At 33.9% G+C, this 21,577-nt stretch overlaps 4 protein-coding genes across 7 annotated transcripts; 2 read left to right on the forward strand and 2 right to left on the reverse strand.

The window, feature by feature from the left end:
- The first annotated feature begins 210 nt into the window (after positions 1–210).
- Positions 211–5,908, forward strand: LOC123215286 (ATP-dependent DNA helicase 2 subunit KU80). Its single transcript, XM_044635319.1, has 12 exons — positions 211–320; positions 811–903; positions 1,062–1,113; positions 1,410–1,541; positions 2,110–2,513; positions 2,824–3,110; positions 3,218–3,413; positions 3,543–3,749; positions 4,851–5,018; positions 5,099–5,362; positions 5,442–5,572; positions 5,687–5,908. Exons 1-12 carry the CDS (start codon positions 306–308, stop codon positions 5,745–5,747), a joined length of 2,010 nt encoding a protein of 669 aa, XP_044491254.1. The 5' UTR covers positions 211–305; the 3' UTR covers positions 5,748–5,908.
- Positions 5,909–6,596: 688 nt separating this feature from the next.
- On the forward strand, positions 6,597–13,565 carry LOC123217249 (protein transport Sec1a). Of its 2 annotated transcripts, XR_006502444.1 has the most exons (22): positions 6,597–6,906; positions 7,004–7,056; positions 7,188–7,269; positions 7,564–7,642; positions 7,980–8,030; positions 8,147–8,243; positions 8,354–8,386; positions 8,742–8,870; positions 9,153–9,338; positions 9,425–9,508; positions 9,599–9,697; positions 9,779–9,852; positions 9,952–10,048; positions 10,380–10,505; positions 10,594–10,689; positions 10,963–11,088; positions 11,185–11,259; positions 11,980–12,194; positions 12,341–12,428; positions 12,547–12,636; positions 12,971–13,129; positions 13,247–13,565. XR_006502444.1 is itself a non-coding variant. In XM_044638148.1 (21 exons), the coding sequence occupies exons 1-21, from the start codon at positions 6,843–6,845 to the stop codon at positions 12,995–12,997; spliced, it is 1,971 nt and encodes a 656-aa protein (XP_044494083.1). In that variant the 5' UTR covers positions 6,597–6,842; the 3' UTR covers positions 12,998–13,565. The 2 variants fall into 2 exon arrangements, 1 of the variants encoding a protein (XP_044494083.1); XM_044638148.1 differs by having other exon boundaries at positions 12,971–13,565.
- A 106-nt stretch (positions 13,566–13,671) lies between these two features.
- On the reverse strand, positions 13,672–18,815 carry LOC123217250 (glutathione S-transferase 2-like). Of its 3 annotated transcripts, none has more exons than XM_044638149.1 (11): positions 18,566–18,809; positions 18,321–18,423; positions 18,173–18,229; positions 18,003–18,088; positions 17,680–17,751; positions 17,427–17,480; positions 17,254–17,329; positions 17,057–17,118; positions 16,715–16,771; positions 14,671–14,769; positions 13,672–13,807 (listed from the first exon to the last, which is right to left on the reverse strand). In XM_044638149.1, exons 1-10 carry the CDS (start codon positions 18,581–18,583, stop codon positions 14,671–14,673), a joined length of 684 nt encoding a protein of 227 aa, XP_044494084.1. In that variant the 5' UTR covers positions 18,584–18,809; the 3' UTR covers positions 13,672–13,807. The 3 variants fall into 3 exon arrangements, with proteins under 3 accessions (XP_044494084.1, XP_044494085.1, XP_044494086.1); XM_044638150.1 differs by lacking the exon at positions 13,672–13,807 and adding an exon at positions 13,865–14,001; XM_044638151.1 differs by lacking the exon at positions 13,672–13,807 and having other exon boundaries at positions 14,538–14,769; positions 18,191–18,229; positions 18,566–18,815.
- A 249-nt stretch (positions 18,816–19,064) lies between these two features.
- Positions 19,065–20,788, reverse strand: LOC123215662 (vestitone reductase-like). Its single transcript, XM_044635858.1, has 4 exons — positions 20,423–20,788; positions 19,817–20,341; positions 19,465–19,660; positions 19,065–19,390 (listed from the first exon to the last, which is right to left on the reverse strand). The coding sequence occupies exons 1-4, from the start codon at positions 20,541–20,543 to the stop codon at positions 19,249–19,251; spliced, it is 984 nt and encodes a 327-aa protein (XP_044491793.1). The 5' UTR covers positions 20,544–20,788; the 3' UTR covers positions 19,065–19,248.
- Positions 20,789–21,577: the final 789 nt, after the last annotated feature.

A 21,577-nucleotide genomic window follows, 5' to 3' on the forward strand; every position in this document is an offset into this window, starting at 1 on the left:
TATATATTTTTTTCAAATATTTTCTTCAAATTCATTACCGTTTCTGTCAAACGTAACTAATCTTGAAGTCACAAATGCATATTTATTTTATTATGGTTAATGGTCATATGTTTGAATATTGTTAATTGTTATCCTGGAAGAAATACTTACAAGTTTTGGGGTCGAAATATAATTTAAAATAGTTACCCCGAGGCGGGAAGAGTAAGGCGGTTACCACTAACCAGCAGAGTGTTTTAAAATAAATCCCCCTTTTCACTTGCATTTCAGGCTCCAACTTCTAAAGCTTTCTTTAATTGATTTCTCTAATGGCTCGCAACAGGGTAAGTCTCTCTTGCCAATTTTCTCTCTACAATTCTCTTCTTCTCTTTATCGATCAATCTTTCGATTATCTATTATTCAAATCTGCAAGATTTTAGGGTTTTACTTTCAGTTAAATTGAAAGCACTAAAACACTATGGTTGTATTCGTCTTTTAGGGTCTTAGGTTTAGTTAATCTATTGGAAGATGCAATGACTGCACTCTTTATATATTTTTCTCCTATATTTTTAGGGTTTACTATAAGTTAATTGAAATAGAAAGAAATTTTGATTCTTGGAGATTGTGGACGTCAAAATCTGATTTAAAGTAAAATACCGATGTTGAATTTAATGATGTCAAAGGCATAACAAAATTTCTTTTAGTAGGTTAAGTAATTTTTAGGTTCTACTTTACATGAGAGAGTAGTTGAAGAGGCTTATTTCTTAGAATCAAAAACTGATGAAACTCTATATATATGATTTGTCTTTTCCTGGTTTGTACATTTGGGAACAGGAAGCATTGTTATTGTTGCTGGATGTTGGACCTTCAATGCACAGTGTTCTTCCGCAGGTTGAAAATCTTTGCTCCATGCTAGTACAAAAGAAGGTAGCCCTCAGAATTTTGAGCTACTTTTTCTATTTTGTCTCTTACAGTTAATTTGATAAACCTTCTGTATGCTGAGTGGAAGAAAGAAATTTTAGTAATTTGTCGACTAAATCATAAAAAGCTATTACCCTGATTCTCTTTGAATTTCACTTATGCAGCTGATTTATGGAAAGAATGATGAAGTTGGAATTATTTTGTTTGGAACTGAAGGTATTTACTCTTTATATGAGCAATTCTATGTAACTATTATTTCATGGAGTATATTAAAAGCTTTTAAGCTATATAATTCATTGCTGGTGATGTGTAGTGCTTTTCCTCCTCTCCATTTAAACTAGTCAATTACGGTTGTCCAAATTTTCATGGTTTCAAACCTGTGCTTGCAAATATGACTTAAAATATGGGGCTTTGTTAATAGTTCAGTACACTGAGTGAGCCAAGATATTCCATGATCATCAATTCTCAACGATTCTTGTAGTAGCTTACTCAGCTTTACTTGTAACCTGCAGACACTAGCAATGACCTGACAAATGAAGTGGGTGGATATGAACATGTTGTAGTTTTAAGAAATATCAAAGTTGTTGATGGAGACATTGTTGAAGCTTTTAAACAGCTCCCTCGAGGAACTGTTGCTGGTGATTGTATCCATTCCTTTTTAGATTTTTTTGCAAGTTTATACCGTAGAGAGCATGTAAGATTATTCTTGATTCAGTTATATTATTGCCGTCCACCCTCTCCTTTGCGGTATTGCAACCTTTTAGTTCCTTAAGTTCAAAAATGGAATTTCTCCTTAGATTTTGACTTTAGAAAATTCACTCACCAATTCACCCATATTATATGCTTACCTGGTAACATTATATATATATATATATATATATATATATATATATATATATATATATATATATATATTATATTATATTATGTAAACAATTCTTTTGGTCAAACAAAGCTTTGGATCCTGCATTCTTTCCATTTCTTTATTTCTGCATCCATGAAGATGCTGTGTCTTTTTACACTGTCTTAGTGTTTTTCTTTGACTTCAATTTGGTATTTCTGTTTTCTGTTTCCACTTGAACCTGTCAATGAATAAGATTCAGTATAATCTTGGAGGTGTTAAGTTTAGTGTAGAAGCAATTTCTAGTTAGCTGAACATGGTCTAATGATTTTTATTATATTTCTTTATCTGTATTGCCTTAACTTTGGTAGTTGTTGATGCAATTGTTGTTGGGTTGGATATGCTGATAAAGAAATATAGAGAAACAAACAAAGGAAAGAAACGCATGTGTCTTATAACAGATGCAGTGTGTCCTATTAAAGATCCATATGAAGGAACCAAAGAAGAACAAGTCAGCACCATTGCCGTGCAAATAGCTGCACATGGCATCAGAATGGAAAATATTGTTGTCAGAAGAAGTTCATGTGAGAATGCAAAGAAGAGAATAATAGATGAGAATGAAAATTTGCTGAATCTCTTTTCAGAGAAATCAAGCTCCAAGATCGTGTATGTTGATAATCCAACTTCATTATTAGGTGCACTTAAAACTCGAAATATAGCTCCAGTCACCATATTTAGAGGTGATCTTGAACTTGGCCAGAAAATGAAGATTAAGGTCAGATTTCTGCTGTGCTGCAGAAATAACATTTTATATGCTGTTGATCATTTTGCTAATTTTAACTGTTGCTGCTATTGTTTGGTACCTATGTAAGAATGATTGTTTGTGCGATCTACCTGCCATTAAGTCCACATCTGCATTAGCTATTTGTTGTCATGCATTTCAGTTATCACATGTTTGAACTTTTGTTATGTGCATTCAGCTCTCTCAGGTTTGGTCAGTAATTATACATTAAATTTCCATTTAAAGAGGAAAAAATAAAAAAGAAAAAAACCATGTCATTTATCTTATTGTTAATTTTAAGTAGGTTTGGGTGTACAAGAAAACGGCTGAAGAGAAGTTTCCCATGCTGAAGAAATATTCTGATAAAGCTCCTCCAACTGATAAGTTTGCTACACATGAAGTGAAGGTCGATTATGAGTACAGAAGTGTTGAAGATCCTAGTAAAGTTGTTCCTCCAGAACAAAGGATTAAAGGTTATCGCTATGGACCTCAGGTGGTTCCTATATCATCTGCCGAATGGGAGGCTGTCAAGTTCAAACCAGAGAAGAGTTTGAAGCTTCTAGGATTTACTGATTCTTCAAACATATTGCGGTTAGAGGCTCTGCTTTAATTTGGATGTGTTATTTGATTACAGTTAATCTTGACAGAAAATATGTGCTTTTGTTAATCTTTCTTCTGAATTTTTTTATTAATCATAGTCGATATTACATGAAAGATGTCAATCTTTTCATCGCTGAACCGGGTAATACCAGAGCAATGCTTGCTGTTTCTGCTTTAGCGAGAGCAATGAAGGAAGTGAATAAGGTTGCAATTTTGCGTTGTGTTTGGAGACAAGGACAGCAAAGTGTTGTTATTGGGGTTTTGACTCCCAATTTGTCTGAAAAACATAACATTGTAGGTTTATTCTGCTTTTTCATATAACAGTTACCTTGAAACTGCCAATTGTATATTCTGGCTTCAATTTCTATTATTGGATTAAGTTTTCCTTTGTGAAATTTGATTGCTTCTACTCTTGTTTGACAGCCTGATTCATTCTACTTCAATGTACTTCCTTTTATTGAGGATGTTCGAGAGTTTCATTTCCCCTCCTTCAGAAATTATCCTATGTCCTGGCAACCAAATGAGCAACAGCAGGAGGCAGCAGATAACCTGGTAAAAATGCTTGACCTTGCACCATCTGGCAAAGGAGAAAGCCTGCAGCCTGAATTTACTCCAAATCCTGTTCTGGAGGTACTTCTGATTTTTTTTATTTTGTGTGAATCGTAACTTTGATTATTTATCTTTTTTCCATGTGAGCTTGTTCTAAATTCTTAAAGGAAAATTTCCAATCTGATTTCAGTTTTAAAATCTGTTTCTTTTTGGCTTTTGTCATTATTGTTTTCTTTTGTGGAGCACACTGTTAGCAACCCTGATCTTCAGCACCTGTTTCTGAGCACAATTACAAAATCTCCAACTGGAAAACCAACACAACCCAACTCAGAAACCAAAATAACAAGGAAATAACCTCACAAATTAACTGGAACATTGCTATTATATATTAACTGAGAATTCTCAAAATTAACACAATTCTCTAGCAATGATCAGAAACTAAAGAAAACAACAAAAAGATAATTTGGCAATTTGAGGAGGTGGTACCTCCCTGTCAGCCAATGGCTTCTCAAACTAAACCATCATTCTTCTTGTCAATTTCCTGTAATCCCCCACTTTTATTTCTTCCTTGTATAGATAACTTCCTCCAAAGATGAACCATTGGAACTCATGGCACTCTCAATGATTGGAGAAGCTTCCAAATTCTGCTTCTCACCATCGTTCCTTGTGCTCTGATTCTCCGCCCTTTACCTTACACTTCCTGTAGTAGACCTTCATGGCTGGGGTGCTAACACTCACAGAGCCTGCATGGTCATTAGGAGTGAGGGAGGCGGTTGGTTGATTAACTGTACTTGCAATACTACTTATTGTTTCTTTTAGATTGTGAAGGATAAGGTTGATTGTCTATAAGCATTACTTGCATGAAAATTGAATTTCGCTTGTCACTAAAGCAGCATTTAAGATGACAAATTTTCACCTGATTAGTGTAGCTTTGAAATGTTATTGTTTTTATGTCAATGACCTTATCCTTGTCTCTATGTAATTATTATGCAATGGTTGATATAGTGGTGGTCTGAGCATTTTGTTACATTGCATCTCTACACAATGGTAGGACTCCCTGCATTTAAAACATTGTTTTAGAAGGTGGATAAGTGTAATTTCAAAGAGTTTTGTTTTTTCATCTCAATGGGTATGTGATTGCAAGATTTACTGGAACTTATGACAGACGTCATGTACTTTCAGTGTTTCTATCATCATCTTGAGTTGAAATCAAAGGACGCAGATGCAGCTGTGCCTCCACTTGATGAAACACTCAAGAAGATCACTGAGTGTGATACAGAACTTCTTGCTGACAGCAAGTCCGTTATTAATGCTTTTCATAGACATTTTGAACTCAAGGAGAATCCTAAGGTCATTTCTTAAATTAAGAATTTTTTTCCTGCATTCTTCTATGCATTGAGATTGAGATATCAAAATGATGTTTCTTACAGCTGAAGAAATCAACTAGACGCTTCCTGTGGGAGAAACCATTTGGCTCAGATAGGGAGGATGCTGATGGTGATGCCTCTGATGCAGAGTCTATCCAGGACTTTGTGGCTATGATATCACGAAGAGATAACCCAGAATGGGTTGGTAAAGCAATTGAGGATATGAAAAAGAAAATTTTTGAGCTAGTGAAATCCCATGAAGGTGATAATTACCTGAAAGCAGTTGATTTTTTAGCTGCCCTCCGGAAAGGGTGCATCCTTGAGCAAGTATATATCTCATTATTTCAAGTGTAATTTTGCAAAATTTATATTAATTGGTTAACTTAAGAAAGTTATTCCTTTGCAGGAACCAAAACAGTTCAATGATTTCCTCCGTAGTCTTTTCAAATTCTGCCAGGAAGAAAATATCGACCAGTTACGTGAATTACTTGTATCCAAACAACTCTCTTTAATACCCAAGTCGGAAGCTGTAGACAGGTTTCACACACTTGCATTTCTTCCATTATTTGCTTTCATTCTATTATAGTGTTGGTTTCTTTTAGCTGCCATCTGATTGCTTTTTCTTTTCCCCATATTTCCTTTCCAAAACAGTGATGCAACAGACAATGAAGCTGGGCACTTTCTGACGAGACGAGTGCCAAAAGATGTTTAATCTTATTCATAAAATTCAAACTTGCTTTAGTTTGTTCTCTTTGTATATGTTCTAAATGTGAATTTTGATGAGTCATGTACAAATATCCAGCTATTGTGAAATTTGTCTGAAAACCCATCTTTTTGTATGGAATGCCATTGCCGCGGGATGATTAGACATAATGGTTTGTTGAAATGAAGAATATCATATCATATACCAAGCTAAGCACTTATACGGTCATAGTAGTCTTGCTCCTTCGCCGGTTGCAGGCTTATTGATCTCGAACGGTTTGAAATTTGAATTTAAAAGAGTTAAGTACTTAGTTCAAGATTATTACTCATTTTTGTCTTAATTTTGTTGCAAAAAGAAGCATATTTTCTACAAAATCTAATCAAATCGCCTTAATATTAAAAAGCTCAATCAAAATCCAATATTTAAAAGAGTTAGAATTAACAATTTTTTTATCTATTAATATTCAAATTTCGTTCCTTTTCTAGTGTTGAATACAAGGCAAGTTATCTTCAATTGGTTCAGGAGGGCATTAATATCATTATTTCAATTTCATATCATATATTATGTCACTAAAACAAACATATTGTATACAATTTCACCTAAAGTTTTTAAGTTTCAAACTTTAGATGTCGGAGTCGCTTGTTTTTTTAATTAATTTGTTTATTTTATTAAGTAATTTGCTTATTCTTTTTAAAAGTCTTTGTAGGATAAGGAACCCACCCCCCATAAAATGGGTAAATACATCCAGATTTGGTTGTATAAATATATACGTCCTATGCATCGCTAGTTTCCCTCCCTTAAATTTCATGATTCAAAAATTTTGATATTCAATTTTGAATTTCGATATCAAATATAGACGACGTCGTAAGGAGATTATTACTCATTTTATGCATTCAAAGATTCAATAGCGCAGCGTGCGTACTATAAAACGCGTTCCCACGCATTTTTAACGGCCATTCTCAGACCGCGCCTTGTTTCTCTCTTTTCACAGAGAAAAAACACAATTCCTTCCTTTTTCTCCCTTCTGCTGTTCCTTGTTTATTGAGTTTGCAAATCTTTCCATTGCGAGTAATCAACCTCGACCTAACAACACAATATTCAACAATGTCGTTTCCGGATTCCTCTCATGGCGGAGAGTACAAATTCTTTCGTCAAAAAGGCCGTGATCGTGAGCTATCTCTTTTTGTTTTTCTTTTCTTCATACATCAGATTGAAGTCATCTTCCCAACATAATTTTTTTTTTTCGGTGCTATCACAAAATGTAGGTTTATTACATGAAATGTTGGGATCAGCTAATGCAGATTCAAAATCGTGGAAGGTGTGCTGATGTTAGATGCTTGTTTCTTAGAAAGTTTGCGTTATTTTATTCTATTGTAAAATTCTTGTGCAATTTCAATATTAATTTGTCTCATTACCACTATTCGATCAGTCTTATTTGATTTTTGATAGGTGTTCATCATGGATAAAGTTACACTGAAAGTCATGTCTCATTCATGTACAATGGCAGATATAACAGACCAAGGAATTTCATGTAAGTATCAGAACATACGCATTACCCCTAATTTATTAGATGTAAGTTTTTTAAATGATGCAAGTCTTGTTGACTTTTTAAAGTTTTATAGTGGTGCTTGCAATGTGTTCGGTTGTTTATCTTCTTCCAATATTCGGTGTTAATGCTGTTTAATTTTCTGTTTTAATAACATGGGCTCGAATATAAGTGTATCTTCTTTGTCATACCATTGTTTAATATCCTTTCTTTAGTTGTATCTTTTATAAATTGTGATTGCTTTCATAACTTATATTAATTAGATTTTCTACACTGCAGTGGTGGAAGACCTCTTCAAGAGAAGACAACCATTGCCTTCCATGGATGCAATATATTTTATCCAGCCATTAAAAGAAAAGTACGAGTTTTTTCCTTTCAATTTTTTATTTGCTTGATAGACATTGTTTCCTCATAATTTCACATTGTATGCCATCTTTAATATCCCATAATGATTAATTTTTTCCCATTTCGCCTAAGATTAAATCATGTGATGCACATTGTGTGCTTATCTTGCTATTATTGCTTCACTAAAAATTTTAAATTATTTGATAAATGTCATAGTAAAACACATAAATTAATATTATGTTATATTTTTACTTTTTTCCAAAAAATTTCTAGATTTTTATGCCATTTAATCTGAAGCACTCTTTTTGGAATTTGGATCCATTTTAACTATTTCTGTTCTTAGCATGCAGTGTTATAATGCTCTTGTCTGACATGTCTGGACGGGAGCCTTTATACAGGAAGTATGTGAATTGTCATCCCTTAGACATCTTTTACATATTTTAACCCTAATATTTTACCATTGATATTTTGTGTTTTGTTGTTCTCTTCTTCTACCTCTCTCATCTTCTTTTTCCAGAGCATTTGTATTTTTCAGTTCACCTCTTCCGAAAGAGTTCGTTAATCACATCAAGAGTGATTCAAGTCTTTTGCCTCGTATAGCTGCTTTGAGAGAGGTTCAGATTTTCATTTTGCTTCTGTATGCATCATTTTACATGTGTTTGTGTGAGGAATTCTTAATTGTAGAGTTTAATTTTTTATTCCTTTTTGGTTTGGTAATATGCAGATGAATCTGGAGTATTTTCCTATAGATAGTCAGGTATGTAGTGACCTCAGTTGTTTATATATTTCTATCAGATGTTGTGTTTGGTGATGTGCTTTTTGTTAATAGTTACCATCTTCCAATATCTATTTACTTTTAGGTCTTTATAGACTGCAAACTCATTAACTTTAGTTTCTTTTAAATTACATGGGTGAATTCACCTATTAGAGAGAAAAAATATCCAGTGATACTTTGTTTGGTCAGCTTAAGGCCCACCATGATTGTGAACATAATCATCAAGAACGTTGGCTGCTCTCTTATGCTGTGCACACACATTTATCTGCCAATTTTATTCAGATTTTCTCTTTTCTATGAAGAATATTTGTTTTGTCACTGACATCAAATAGTGCAGGCTTTTATCACTGATCAGGATGAAGCATTAGAGGATCTCTATGGTCAAAATGCTGAGAATTCTCGTAAATTTGAGACTTGTATAAACTCAATGGCATCTCGCATTGCCACCGTGTTTGCTTCATTGAAGGTACGAATATGTAATTAGGCGGTTTATGTGATTAGGATATTATTAATTTGTTACCTTATTTCACCTTCGATTGTATTAATTATCTAAAACACAACAACATATTCTATTCTTAAACTGTTTCTTTATGTCTTTCACAGAGATTGATTCAAATGAGCATGTGCTTGTTCACTAGGTTCCAAGTTTGTGATGTAGCTCAGGGCTAGTAGTTGATAATAATTTGACAATTTAAATCAATAAACAGTGGCAGTTCTGACTTTGATCAGTGTTCTCCAATGGCTTCAGGAGTATCCTTTTGTGCGCTATCGCGTTCCCAAGGCTTCTGACGCATCTATGACAACATTTCGTGATTTAATACCTACAAAGCTTGCTGATGCTGTTTGGAACTGTATTGAAAAGTATAAATCTATCCCTAATTTTCCAAAGACTGAAACATGCGAGCTGCTCATTTTAGATAGATCTGTTGACCAGGTTACCATTGATTTCAGTCATCTTATTATAACGTTTTCAGCATCCTGTAGCAATTTTTTTTTAATGTATTGAACGTGAATGTTCAGATAGCTCCTGTTATACATGAATGGACTTATGATGCTATGTGCCACGATTTACTGGATATGGATGGTAATAAATATACGCTTGAGGTATGACCATTTATTGGTCTGTTTAATTGTGCTTCTTCCTTTCCTTCCTTATGTTGTACTTAATTGAGAATGATGTATACTTTGTGCTAGGTTCCAAGCAAAACAGGTGGTCCACCTGAGAAAAAGGAGGTCCTTCTTGAAGATAATGATCCAGTTTGGCTTGAGCTTCGCCATGCCCATATAGCAGATGTATGTCTCATGCAATTTAAGTCTCTTTCCTTTGATTACATAATAAATGTGAATGCTTTAGTTCACTAACTAGCATATCAGGCAAGTGAAAGATTGCATGATAGGATGACAAACTTTGTATCAAAGAACAAAGCTGCACAAATTCAACAAAACAGGTCAGATGCTGATCTTTCCAGTTCTATGGCTCTGTTGCTTAATTTGCATGTAATTCTCTATTCCATACATTTCTCATGCTTAAGTGTGATTTCATGTAGAGATGGAGGTGAATTATCTACACGAGACATGCAGAAAATTGTTCAGTCTTTGCCAAAATACAACGAACAAGTTGAAAAGATCTCTCTCCATGTAGAGGTTTGTTCTGTCTTGTTGAATGGTACTGGCCTAGTGTGATGCATTTATCCATTAAATGGAAACTATTCTTCCAGTTATTTTTCATAGTTATGATTGTAAGCTGCAACTTCTATAACTCCACAAGACATCAAGAAATATAGCAAACACAATTTTGGATTTCGGTGAAACTTCAAATTATCCACATTGTTTACATATTACTCCCATATAAAACAGTTCAAAGATTTCTTTTATGTGGTCTACATATTTGCCTTCAATGGTAACTAAATGATTGTTTTGAGATCTTCAGAAGCATTACAAGCACTGATTAAAGTAACTGATTATTCCCACTTAGATTGCTGGACAAATTAACCAAATAATCAGAGACATTGGGCTTCGAGAACTTGGACAACTGGAGCAGGATCTTGTATTTGGAGATGCTGGGGCTAAGGAAGTCATTAACTTCTTAAGGACAAAGCAGGTGATGTAATGTGTGGTTGTAGTTAGTGGATACTCTTTCCTTCTTCCAGATGATTTTTTCTTTTTATTAGTTTTTCTTCTTCACACAGGACACAACCCCTGAAAATAAGTTACGGTTGTTGATGATTTATGCCTGTGTCTATCCTGAAAAGTTTGAGGATGATAAAGCATCAAAGCTACTGCAGGTATATAGCTACAGGATCTTTGTTAACTATTCAACTTGCATTTATGTTTATATTTTCTTTAAAAAAAGAAGCACAGGGCAATGCCATATAGTCTACATCGAGGAACTGATGCATAAGCATGACAAATTCAAGTTCACATAGTTTTGCGATTAAGTATGTAAAAACTAGATTTGAAGGATCAATTCAATTGTGCACACATAGAAGAAAAAAAAAATATATTTTTGCATGAATTGTTGCTGTCTTGTTCTTTTTGTTAATTTATTTATCAATCAGTTGGCAGGATTATCACGAGAGGATATGAAGGTTATTCATAACATGTGGTTGCTTGCTGGATCATCGAATTCCAAGAAGAGTTCATCTGACAGTTTCTCTCTTAAGTTTAGTGGTGGTGGTCAGAAGGTAAAAACACTGTGATTGAACTAGTTTGAGATCCTGCCTTCTCACTCTTATTAAATTTAGGTCTGAAAATTGTTAACATTTCTTTTTTATTAATAGACTAAGCAAGCAAGAAAAGACCGGACTGGTGAGGAAGAAACATGGGCCCTATTTCGATTTTATCCCATGATAGAGGTATGATATATAAACCATGAAAACCTGTTAACTCTAATCCTCTTAATTGATGTCTTCCTGTCCCAAGCCCACTTTGTAATTGATTTGGTAAATGTGTGTTTTCAACTTATAAAAATCATCATGATCAACATTTTTTTGGTATATCTCAGCAGCCTGTTCAACTTGTTATCATCATACTGTTTAGTTTTAACTTTTGATACATTAAAATCTATCATGTTAAGATCAGCATGATTTGAAGAAATGCCATATAAGTCAGTCTCGGTCATATTTTGCACACTCTTTCCAATCAGAGAAAAATGTTAAATGAACAAATAACAACAATGATTTCTTAATTTTCACTGTATGATGGCATCCATAACGTAAGAGCATGTTTAATGACAATGAATGTTACTGTATAGGGAGATGTTAAAATTGTACTTTAGGTATCTAGATATGAAATTACAGTGTCATCTTTATTTAGTTATTTAAATAAGAAATAAAGTTGTTAGTTAATATGTGGGCTATTCAGCTGCACTTTTCAAGAAATGGTTTTGAAGTAGCTGACTGCAACATTGCAGACAACGGCAAATTGATGGAAGTTTTGGTGCAAATAATATTTTGCCTTAATGAGTAAAGCCAGCCAAGCTTCTTTCTAATTTGTGTTAGTTCAGAAAAATATTTGGATACTTTTGGGTTATCTTTTCAATTAATGGTATCAGATGACATGAGTTCTGTCCTCAGGAGCTTATTGAAAATATTCACAAACATGATTTGCCAAAGAATGAGTATTCGTGTATGAATGATCCAAAGTCAGCCGCCCAGGAAGCCCCACCACCTTCATCAGGTAGGAAGAAGGCAGCGTCTGCTTCTTCTGCTCCTGACAAGAAAACTCCTGCACATTCAATGAGATCAAGACGAACTCCATCTTGGGCAAAATCTGAAGATGAAAGTACGAGGTACTCCCACAGCTTTTATTTGCCATTTGTTACACTTTTTTTTTTTTCTCTATCTATGACTTATGGATATCATTTAATGCATTTGATCCTGTTTCCTGATTTTTTTAAATTTAAATATCATTGCTCCTCTGCTGCCTTTTTTGTAGTGATTCACTTAGTAAGCCAGCACTTGATGTTAGGAAGATGGGACAACGAATATTTATATTTATCATCGGTGGGGCAACAAGATCTGAGGTAGAATTTCTCATGCTTTTTCTTCTCATTGTTTTCAGATGAGATGAGATGAGATGTGATGTGGATCTCATGTAATGTTTGATGCTGATGACAAACTTATTGTTTATGCTGTTTTCAGTTGCGTATTTGTCACAAGCTTACAGCAAAACTGATGAGGGAAGTTGTCCTAGGTTCTACTAGTTTTGATGATCCCCCAGTTCATATTACGGTAACGAAAACTATCCTTGATGGACTGATTTTTGAACTTCCTGTAGTAATCTGTAGTCAGTTTCATGATCATAATTTTAAGAAGGGTTAGTTTCTTCATTGAATGTATTGCTTGTGTCTCTCAAGTGTAAGGAACGAGACTTGGAGGCATCAAAACTCTCCAATTTCAATAGCTAGTTTTTAGTTTTTAGGGTTTAAAATTCAACCTATAAAACATTCTAAAATTACTCACAAACTGAGCATCAGTTCATCATTTGAATTAGTTCTACTTTGCATACCACTGATGATTTAACAGACCAGGTGTTGTCGCTCACAACCCTTTCCTGATCTTGCAGAAGATGAAGATGTTGGGAGAAATATAAACTTGGGTAGCAGAATAATGAAGTCCAATAGTCCTAAGACCTGTGCTCACATTTAAATATGAATTATGGAATCTTTTGTAGATGAAAACAGGGAAAAGAATGGATTGTTTCTGGAGAATCCTGGCCTGGCAAGTATATATACATACATACATACATACATATATTTATATATAGCTGGAAAGCATCTACGACCTGCAATGGATACGATTTCATTCGGAGTCTTTTTACAATTTTTTCATTTTTTTTCAGGGGTAATCAGGACGTCCTAAGGAGTAAATTATAACCCATTGTATACGATAATATATTTATCTTGTTTTGTTGTGGTTTATTGTGTTTGGTTCATTTTATTGAATATGTGTATATTTGAGAACGATTTTGGTATAAGTTTAGCAGTGCAATTTTGAATTCTATTGCTATAATATTATTTGGCGAATTTGTCTTGCAAAATAATTATGTTTCTCTAGTGATGTAATTCAAGGGCTGGACTAGAGTTGTATGCCATTTGAGTCAGCTCAGGCTTAAGTAGTTGTCCAGCGTGAACAAGTGGAATTTGAGTTGCAGTTGTACTGTTTCCGCGTGAACGAGTGGAATTTTATGGTGACGAGAAATGATGGGATGCCCAAGACTAAAACCTCGGCCCAATGAACGTAATGGTGCAGCGAACGCCTTGAGAGTTTAATCCATTTTGTGTGGTATGGAGCCATCATGAATCCAATAGTTGAAGTAATCTTCTATAACAAAGTAGACTAATAATTGCCAGAACATTTCCCACTTGGAAGGCAAAGGCAAAATAGTCGTAACACCAATACACTGCCAAAAAAATAGTTCAAAGATCTCCAACTCAAAATCTATCAATTGATATTAAGTTAATTTAATCTTAAAATCTCATTCCATGCAATGAACTGATTTGGATGGAGGAATGGAATATACGTCCCTAGAAAGGCTCATCAACATGTTTATTTTCTTTGACAGACTCAGCTCCATCAACATCATTGGCAACGGAACTATAGAGTACAAAATAATAACTAGATCAAAAATCTTTGAAAATGGAGAATATTATCATATTTATTAGAGGTGGATTTGAGTCGAACCAAACCTAAATAAAGATCAATGTAAAGTTAATTCAAATTTAAAATGATTAATTCAAACTCAAACTCAACTTATTTAACCTAGTGAACAGTTGACGAAGAAGAAGAAGAATCACATAGATAAAGAAAAAGAAGAAGAATCATTTGAGAAGAAAAAGAATCACTGACAAGTCGAGCTCTGACATCAGAGTCGATTTAGAGCTTGATGAACTAATCATTCTTCAGCTTATTTGAGCTTAACATTAGAACAACAAATTCATCACTTCAGTATTTGTCTATCTATAAACTTTAGAATATCTTTGGAGCCATTTTTGTGTTAGGAATTAGGTCTTAAATCCATCAAGAACTTTTTTCATGGTTGACTTATGTACAATTAGCATCTCAAAATCTTGATCACAAAATCTAATAATTTGTTCAGAATGAAATATTAAAAATTTTATGAACAAGAAACAAGAGTGCAAGAATTGCATCATTATTAAATAGGCAAATAGGATACAATCAGTCATACAAACAACACAGGAGAGGTTATACACATTGCAAGATCAATTGGTGAATAATAAGTAACACATGGGAAAGAAAACATACTTAGCTCAAAGCATCTGGTTGTCTTTTTGGTGACGAGGCTATGAATTCTGGTAAAGCCTTGTATGATTCATATAGCCTACTTAAAGTAGGGAATTTGGACTGCAAATTATTTAGTTTTGTTCAGCATATTTAAGAATTACCCCCACATGACCTGACGTGAAAAGGAAACTTCAAAAGGCAGAGAACAAACAAGAGCATGCTTCCTAAACTTAATCATCTTCTTGGTCTTTGAGGAATGCCATAAGATTGTAATTTTCGACTAACTAGGGTGTGTTGTATAGTTTCACATAGAGGTGAATTCGATTTGAGTCAAGCCTAAAGTTAGTTCGAGTGCAGATTGAAGCCATAATTCTCAATTTGAACTCATCACTTGAACTCGTTGCAGTGATATTTTGGACATATAACTATATCCCTAGATATCAGATTGAGGTGATTTTTTTTTTCAGCTATTGAAAGCTAAGAGACAGAAACACATTCATCTGTTGAGAGCTCAGTCCAGTTCAGTCGTTTAAAAGTGTAATTTTAGTCGTAAGTGATGGGTGCAGACATGACAGTTTGAGAAAAGAATATAAGAAAAGAGCTTGAGGAAGATTATTAATACAAAATAAATATTTTGATACCAAGGCTGAATGTGGCATATCTTTTGAAATTTAGTTTTTGCGTGTGGAATTAGTAGGTTACTGGGGAAATCCTAGGCCAAATAGGAAACTAAAATTATGGCAAATTCTTCAACATAAGAGCATATAATATAAAAAGGAAAGAATAGGGCAAAAGAGGGGGACTACTAGACATTTCTCTAACCTACACATCTCTCGGTTTGCTCGGTTTCATCATTTTGCTTCCATAATTTTCTAGCTACCGTCCCAAGTGTTAAAGAGATTTTTTCAATACGGCAAAAGCGGAGAGAAGATAAAGGAATGACAAGAAAGAAGAAAAAATAAAAGAAGACATAACCGATCTAGTGTTCAACTTGAAGGACTAAGTGTTGCTTTGTTTTGATTATTTATTCTTTGTTGTATTCTTATTTGGATTTCTTCTTTAAACTGAATGGATGTATTGAATTTAATTATAAGCAACTAAATTCTTCACGCTAAGGTTTGATGTAATATAATCTTTGACCTATGTGATTGATTATTTTTTATGTAATTTAAGACCCAATTGTTATTCACATGATGAGTTTATATTATTGAGTTAAATCATTCCACAGTTTGATCACATTTAGAATGATTTTGTGACGCATACATGAACTTGAGACAGAATAGTATGAATTAGACCAATAATAACAAATGCACATAGTTTTAAGTGTTCATTATATGTACACAGAGTTTTAATAATAATAATATAAACTTGTGTGTTAGATTATGAGACTGATAAGAGATTAGCATCACATGTGGTAGTGATAGAAGACAAAGAGTTCTAAGCTCTCCCTTCTTAAATTAGAAATTTCCCTAGAACTAACTTAAATTAGAAATTTCCCTAGAACTAATTGCTCACTTGTTTGTCTTAATTAACATAAAAATATGATAATCTATTAGGCAAGTGTAGAATTAACTTGACTTGAGAAAGCTAGTTCATTAATTAAGGGAAATTCGTCATCTCATGGAATAGAAAGTAATATAATCTAATCGGTCTTAAACTGAATTAAGTAATTAATTGAATAACTTAGATTAAATGAAATATAAAACCTAGCATCCTTTTATGTTCAATTTTTTCTCAATTGAATTCGGTTAGTAAGTTAACTGTTTAACAATAATTAATTTAATTGGTTATTTAGTTCATCTTAAGTTAGATTCATATTTTCTTAGTAGTATAGAATAGTCCTAGGAGGAACAATATTTTTTACTCATCCTATCTTGCATAATTGATTAGGTCCACCAATCAAAGAGTAGTGCATATTATTCAAATCAACAAACTATTTTAGAAAAAAATTATATCAAAATAAGTTTAAAATAGCAACTAATACTGAAACAAACTAGCATGTTTTATTGTAAAATCATTATTAAAAGTAGGAAGTTGAAACAGTACAATTAGGAATAATACTCACCATTTCAATGTTGAACCTTGTAACAACTCCAATTTGTGGTGCCAGGAAAACATCAGCCTGTGAATGAAAAATTCTGAATGGTTATTTTACTATCATATTAATTAATGAAGTCATAATTTCTAAATATACTAGCTTCGTGGTATATATGAAAATGGGATGACCCCTTTTCCCTCCCACCCAGCCCCCCACTGAACTCACTAATGAACCCTTCAAATCAGTTATTTATGTGCATCACTACTTGAATAAACCAGAAGCAGTGCACATAGCAAACAAAAATAAGAGTATTATAGCAATGAATTTAGTTTGAATGCCCATAAACAAAAAGAAGTTTTATAAAGAGACCATGAATACGTCTTCTCCTGTGGCATATCTGCTAACATAATCTTTCAACAATTTCTCAAGAGCTGTACAAGAAGGGGAAAAATGAGTGCAAGTACTGAGGAAAGAAAAACAACATTCAATTTGTGATGAAGGCAACATGAATTTTTTAGAAGTGACACATATGAAGGGATAGAGGAAGCTAAGTGAAAAGCACTTACCTAGGAAACCTTTTTCTAAGTTTGATTTAGCCCATATATTTCGCTCTTCAGAACCAAATTTCTCCTCAATATATTTCTGTACAAAGAAAAACACGGGGGAGTCTGAGAGTGAGAGAGATGACACATGAATTTAAGAAAATTTACTTCTGCAAATAGTACACAAAAGTATGTACCAGCAATGATAGCATAACAAGAGGCTGTATGCTAGAGTTGACGATGCTGGCAGCCTGAATTAGCATAAGGACATAAACACAATGGGTTAATGCAGAAACCAAAAATCTCAAACTTCTCACCACCAGAGACACAAATTAAGCTAGAAATACTTAACATTACAAGATTCCATTTAAGTTCCCATGTGAGACATGGTGCTTAAATTAATTTATCAAATTACTGATCTTGGTAATTGAATTGATGCAATGCTTTTACCTGGAGATTCAAAGCTCTTAGCTGAGGATCAGCCGGTAACAGCGGTCTCTGAGGATAATTTTCCTCTAAATACTAATCAAGAATAACAATAATAACTTATCAGAATGATAAAAAATCTAGTAAAATCATTGAGCGATAAAACTATAGGCAATATAAGTTATATCGAGGAACCAAAATCCTGAACTTAAAGTACAACAGCACACAGACCAATGTGAAACTGGACCTCATAATCATGATTCACTTCACTTAAAACAACCGATGATTAAGAGGTTCCTACTAACAATCTCAAGATGTTAATCACTTTAAGAACAACAAATACCAACCAGCAAGATTGCATAGGAATCTGAGACCACAACGTTACCATCAACTAACACTGGGACATAATGAAGAGGATTTAATTTTTCAAACTCTGCAAAAGCAGATGTAAAATATTCATCAACATCGGAAATTTTCAAGGCAAATCACAAATACATTTAGCAAACTCCATGTTTACCTGGACTAAATTGTTCACCTTTTAGAAGGTTCACTGCTTTGTACTCATAGGAAAGACCTACACATAGAAGACATTTTTATATATCCGATGCAAAATGACAGAAAATAATAATTCAGCTAAGTGAAAATTAAGAGGAAGAAGGAGAAACCTTTAAGGTTCAAAGCGAAACGGACACGCCATGAACACGAACTCTGCCAGTAAGAGTACAAGATAAGCCTTGAAGAAGTAGACGAGGAATTGCCGATTCCTTTCTGCGAAAAAAGGAAACGAGAAAGGTCGATTCTTTCTTCCTCGGAGAAATCAGAAGAGAAACTTATACTTCAAATCATGACATTTGTTCGTATAAAAAGACTGCATTTAATCAATTTGAAAGGCGAGAAAGGAAAAGAGTGCCTGATTCTTGCATTCCATGATGAAGATACTGAAGAGTCAAGCAAGTTTAAAGCTACACAGCTTCAGCTTCGCGCTGATTTAGAACGGCGAAGTTCTTCTGTCTGCACTCTGCCCGAGTTAAAGAGTCAACTCAACATTGATCAGTTTAGAGGAGCAGTGTCTATGGTTCATTTCACTGTCTTTCTAACCGTTCAACGCGTGTCATTCATAGGATTGGCGATCGATTTCGTCTTAATGGCTTAACAGGGGTTTGGTATACACGTGTTGAGTTTTTATTATGGAACACTTCAAAGGCTATTTAAGTTCTTGTGTATATTTTTCTGACCTTTTGTCAGTATTTCAATAACTAATGATATTTATAGCCGAATTTATTTATTTATTTTTATTTGTTTAATTAGGAATATACAGATGAAGAAAAAGATTAAAGAGATCCAAACAATCTAAGTTCGTCTGGATCATAAGCAATTAAGAACAGAAATAAACTAAACAACACATCCCATTGTAAGACATAACCTTTAAGATAGATTTATTTATTGATCATTTGTGGAAAATCACCCGAGATTAAACAAATATGCTAATAATCACTCAAAACCCTTCATCAAAATTTTATACATACAAATTATTCTCAGATATTTCTTTCATAGATGCTAAAATTATTAGAATACACACAGCATCTTGTTAAACTAGAGAAAGCCTTTTTCCTTGCAGCAACTGATTGCTCCATCGAACATTTCCTCGACTCCATACTTGAATTCGAAACCAGCATCCAATAGTTTCTTTGATGTTAATCCCGGTGCTTTATAACCTTTGATCTCTGCTACTTCCCTGTCAAATTAAGAGCATTTTTCTTTCAATATGAGTAGAAATTATGAAGAAAATGAAAAACGAATTGAACTTACTGTAATGTTGGAATTGGATATTCAGGGTACTTGGAAGAAAGAAGCAGAGACATCTGTTCAATTGTGACTGTGTTTGAAGAACAAATATATCTCCCTTTTACATCAGGACATTCAAGGAGGTATATATGTGCCCTAGCCACATCATCAACATGCACCATCGATGAATTCAGAAGCAAACTATATTCCTCTTTGTTACCTGAATTGTCATCAATTAAAAGAGGCATTGTCAGAAAATCAGAAGTGTTATAATCTGAAACCGTGCCAAAATGAAAATGATGTTGGGTTCAAAGGTGAACTTGAATCGAGCTAGTTTTACTCGAATTGGTATTTGGTTTGACTCACATATACTTACCAAGGACCATGGCTAACATGGTGCGTACTGAACCAGGAAACTTGGGACAAATGAAGGGACCAACAATGAAAGGAGGTATTAATGTAACCAGATCCAATCCATGTTCTTCTGCGAATTCAAGAGCTGCCTTTTCAGTCAATGTCTTAGATATCATATAAGAGCCCATCATCGGTATAGATTTTCTAATGAAATCTACATCACTCCAATATGTCTCATCCATTATATCAGAATCATTTCCATTAAGCTGAACAGCCGATGCACTTGAAGTGTAAACGACTCGCTTCACCGTTTTGGTTTTCAAGCATGCCTTTAAGATGCCAATAGTTCCATTGATTGACCTTTTTGTCACAACTTCTTCAGGCTCCCTGCCTTCAAAATCAACAGGTGTAGCAACATGAAGAACGCCGCTGCATCCTTCAACGGCGGCATCAAAACTATCTGGGTCGCTGAGATCCGCGTTCAAGATTTGGAGCTTCTCAGATGCCCCAGGTAGGTTTCTGAGGAAGCTGAGATCTCTGTTGTGTTCTGCTCATTTATCAACAAGTCAATTTTAGTTATATTAAAGTGAAATTGATTATTGATATAAAAAAATTAAAAAAAGCATACCAGAGGCAGCTCTGACGGTGGTTCGGACTGAATACCCATGTTGAAGGAGCCTCATGATCAGCCATGAAGCTACAAACCCAGTTCCACCTGTCACACAAACAGTTCCTTTACCTTCTTCCATCTCGCCAATTTCTTTTCTCCAACTCTAATCCCCCCGTCTAAAGTTTCGATACCCGGAACTTTTTTGGGTAGTCAGTCCATTTTTTCAGTAGGTAATTACTTGATTTTTTGTGGCTATGATTGCTGGACCCCTTCTTGTCACAACCACATCGCAACTATGCGTAAACAGCCACTTCTTGTGTCAGAGGTGACGGAGCAAAACTTTTTCACTAGAGTAAAATTGATTTTCCCACCAAGCTTTGCCCAAAAACATTCTGTTCATCCCTTATACTTTTCTAATCACAAGCAGTGAAGTCAATACCAAATTGACTGGGAAACATTATGTTCATCCCTTATACTTTCAGAAGTTGCAAGTGACTCTTAGAGGAGTAAAAAAAGAGGAGGTTAATGTGTAAAGAGAGTTATCAGATTTTGTTGATGTGATATAAAATATAAATGATGACAGTATAAATGAGTCGAATATAAATAAATTAATATCAAAGTATTTGTGAAAGTCAAACCAATATTGAAAATGAGTCATAAAAAATGAGATTGTCGGTTGGGTTTTACAAGAGACTAAGGTTGGTGAAATAAAATGAGGAATAAGGTAGAATTAATATTTAAAAGGGTTTTTTAATTTTTATTAATTTAAAATAATAGGGTAAATTTGAAAAATTAAATAGTGAGTGATAATAAAATAATTTTTTATACTAATATTGTTTTAAAATTCTTTTCTTTGGCCAGAGTTTGATTTTAAATTTAAAAATAAACGTTATTTATATTATCAAGTGATAAAAAATTGCTTGTAGAACAATTTTTACAGGAAAATGTAATTTATTGTTTTCATAATGAGTCCCTACTTTATTAGGTTGGGTGACTATTTAATCAGGGGAATTTGAATTTAGTATAAAAAATGAAAAAATTGAAGGCTACCGCAAATCCAAGGCCACCACAGTGCCAAATCAGCCTTCTCAGGTCTTTTAAGAAATTTCATTCATTTAACAGGTGGGTAGTCCTTTTAGAGTAGCATTAATTTGTGGTTGGCAATTATGATTT

This window comes from Mangifera indica, chromosome 5 (assembly GCF_011075055.1).
Source record: "Mangifera indica cultivar Alphonso chromosome 5, CATAS_Mindica_2.1, whole genome shotgun sequence".
Lineage (NCBI taxonomy): Eukaryota > Viridiplantae > Streptophyta > Magnoliopsida > Sapindales > Anacardiaceae > Mangifera > Mangifera indica.

Coding starts and splice junctions, on each gene's coding strand:
- LOC123215286 (XM_044635319.1), top strand. Junction 5,019..5,098: donor AACTCAAGGAGAATCCTAAG/GTCATTTCTTAA, acceptor TGTTTCTTACAG/CTGAAGAAATCAACTAGACG. Junction 5,573..5,686: donor AAGTCGGAAGCTGTAGACAG/GTTTCACACACT, acceptor TTTCCAAAACAG/TGATGCAACAGACAATGAAG.
- LOC123217249 (XM_044638148.1), top strand. CDS start 6,843: ATGTCGTTTCCGGATTCCTCTCATGGCGGAGAGTACAAATTCTTTCGT. Junction 11,089..11,184: donor TTAGTGGTGGTGGTCAGAAG/GTAAAAACACTG, acceptor TTTTATTAATAG/ACTAAGCAAGCAAGAAAAGA. Junction 12,429..12,546: donor GTGGGGCAACAAGATCTGAG/GTAGAATTTCTC, acceptor TGCTGTTTTCAG/TTGCGTATTTGTCACAAGCT.
- LOC123217250 (XM_044638149.1), bottom strand. Junction 18,089..18,172: donor AGGTGAACAATTTAGTCCAG/GTAAACATGGAG, acceptor CTGCTTTTGCAG/AGTTTGAAAAATTAAATCCT. Junction 17,330..17,426: donor TTGTTATGCTATCATTGCTG/GTACATACTTTT, acceptor TTCTTTGTACAG/AAATATATTGAGGAGAAATT.
- LOC123215662 (XM_044635858.1), bottom strand. CDS start 20,543: ATGGAAGAAGGTAAAGGAACTGTTTGTGTGACAGGTGGAACTGGGTTT. Junction 19,661..19,816: donor CATGTTAGCCATGGTCCTTG/GTAAGTATATGT, acceptor ATGACAATTCAG/GTAACAAAGAGGAATATAGT. Junction 19,391..19,464: donor TATCCAATTCCAACATTACA/GTAAGTTCAATT, acceptor TTAATTTGACAG/GGAAGTAGCAGAGATCAAAG.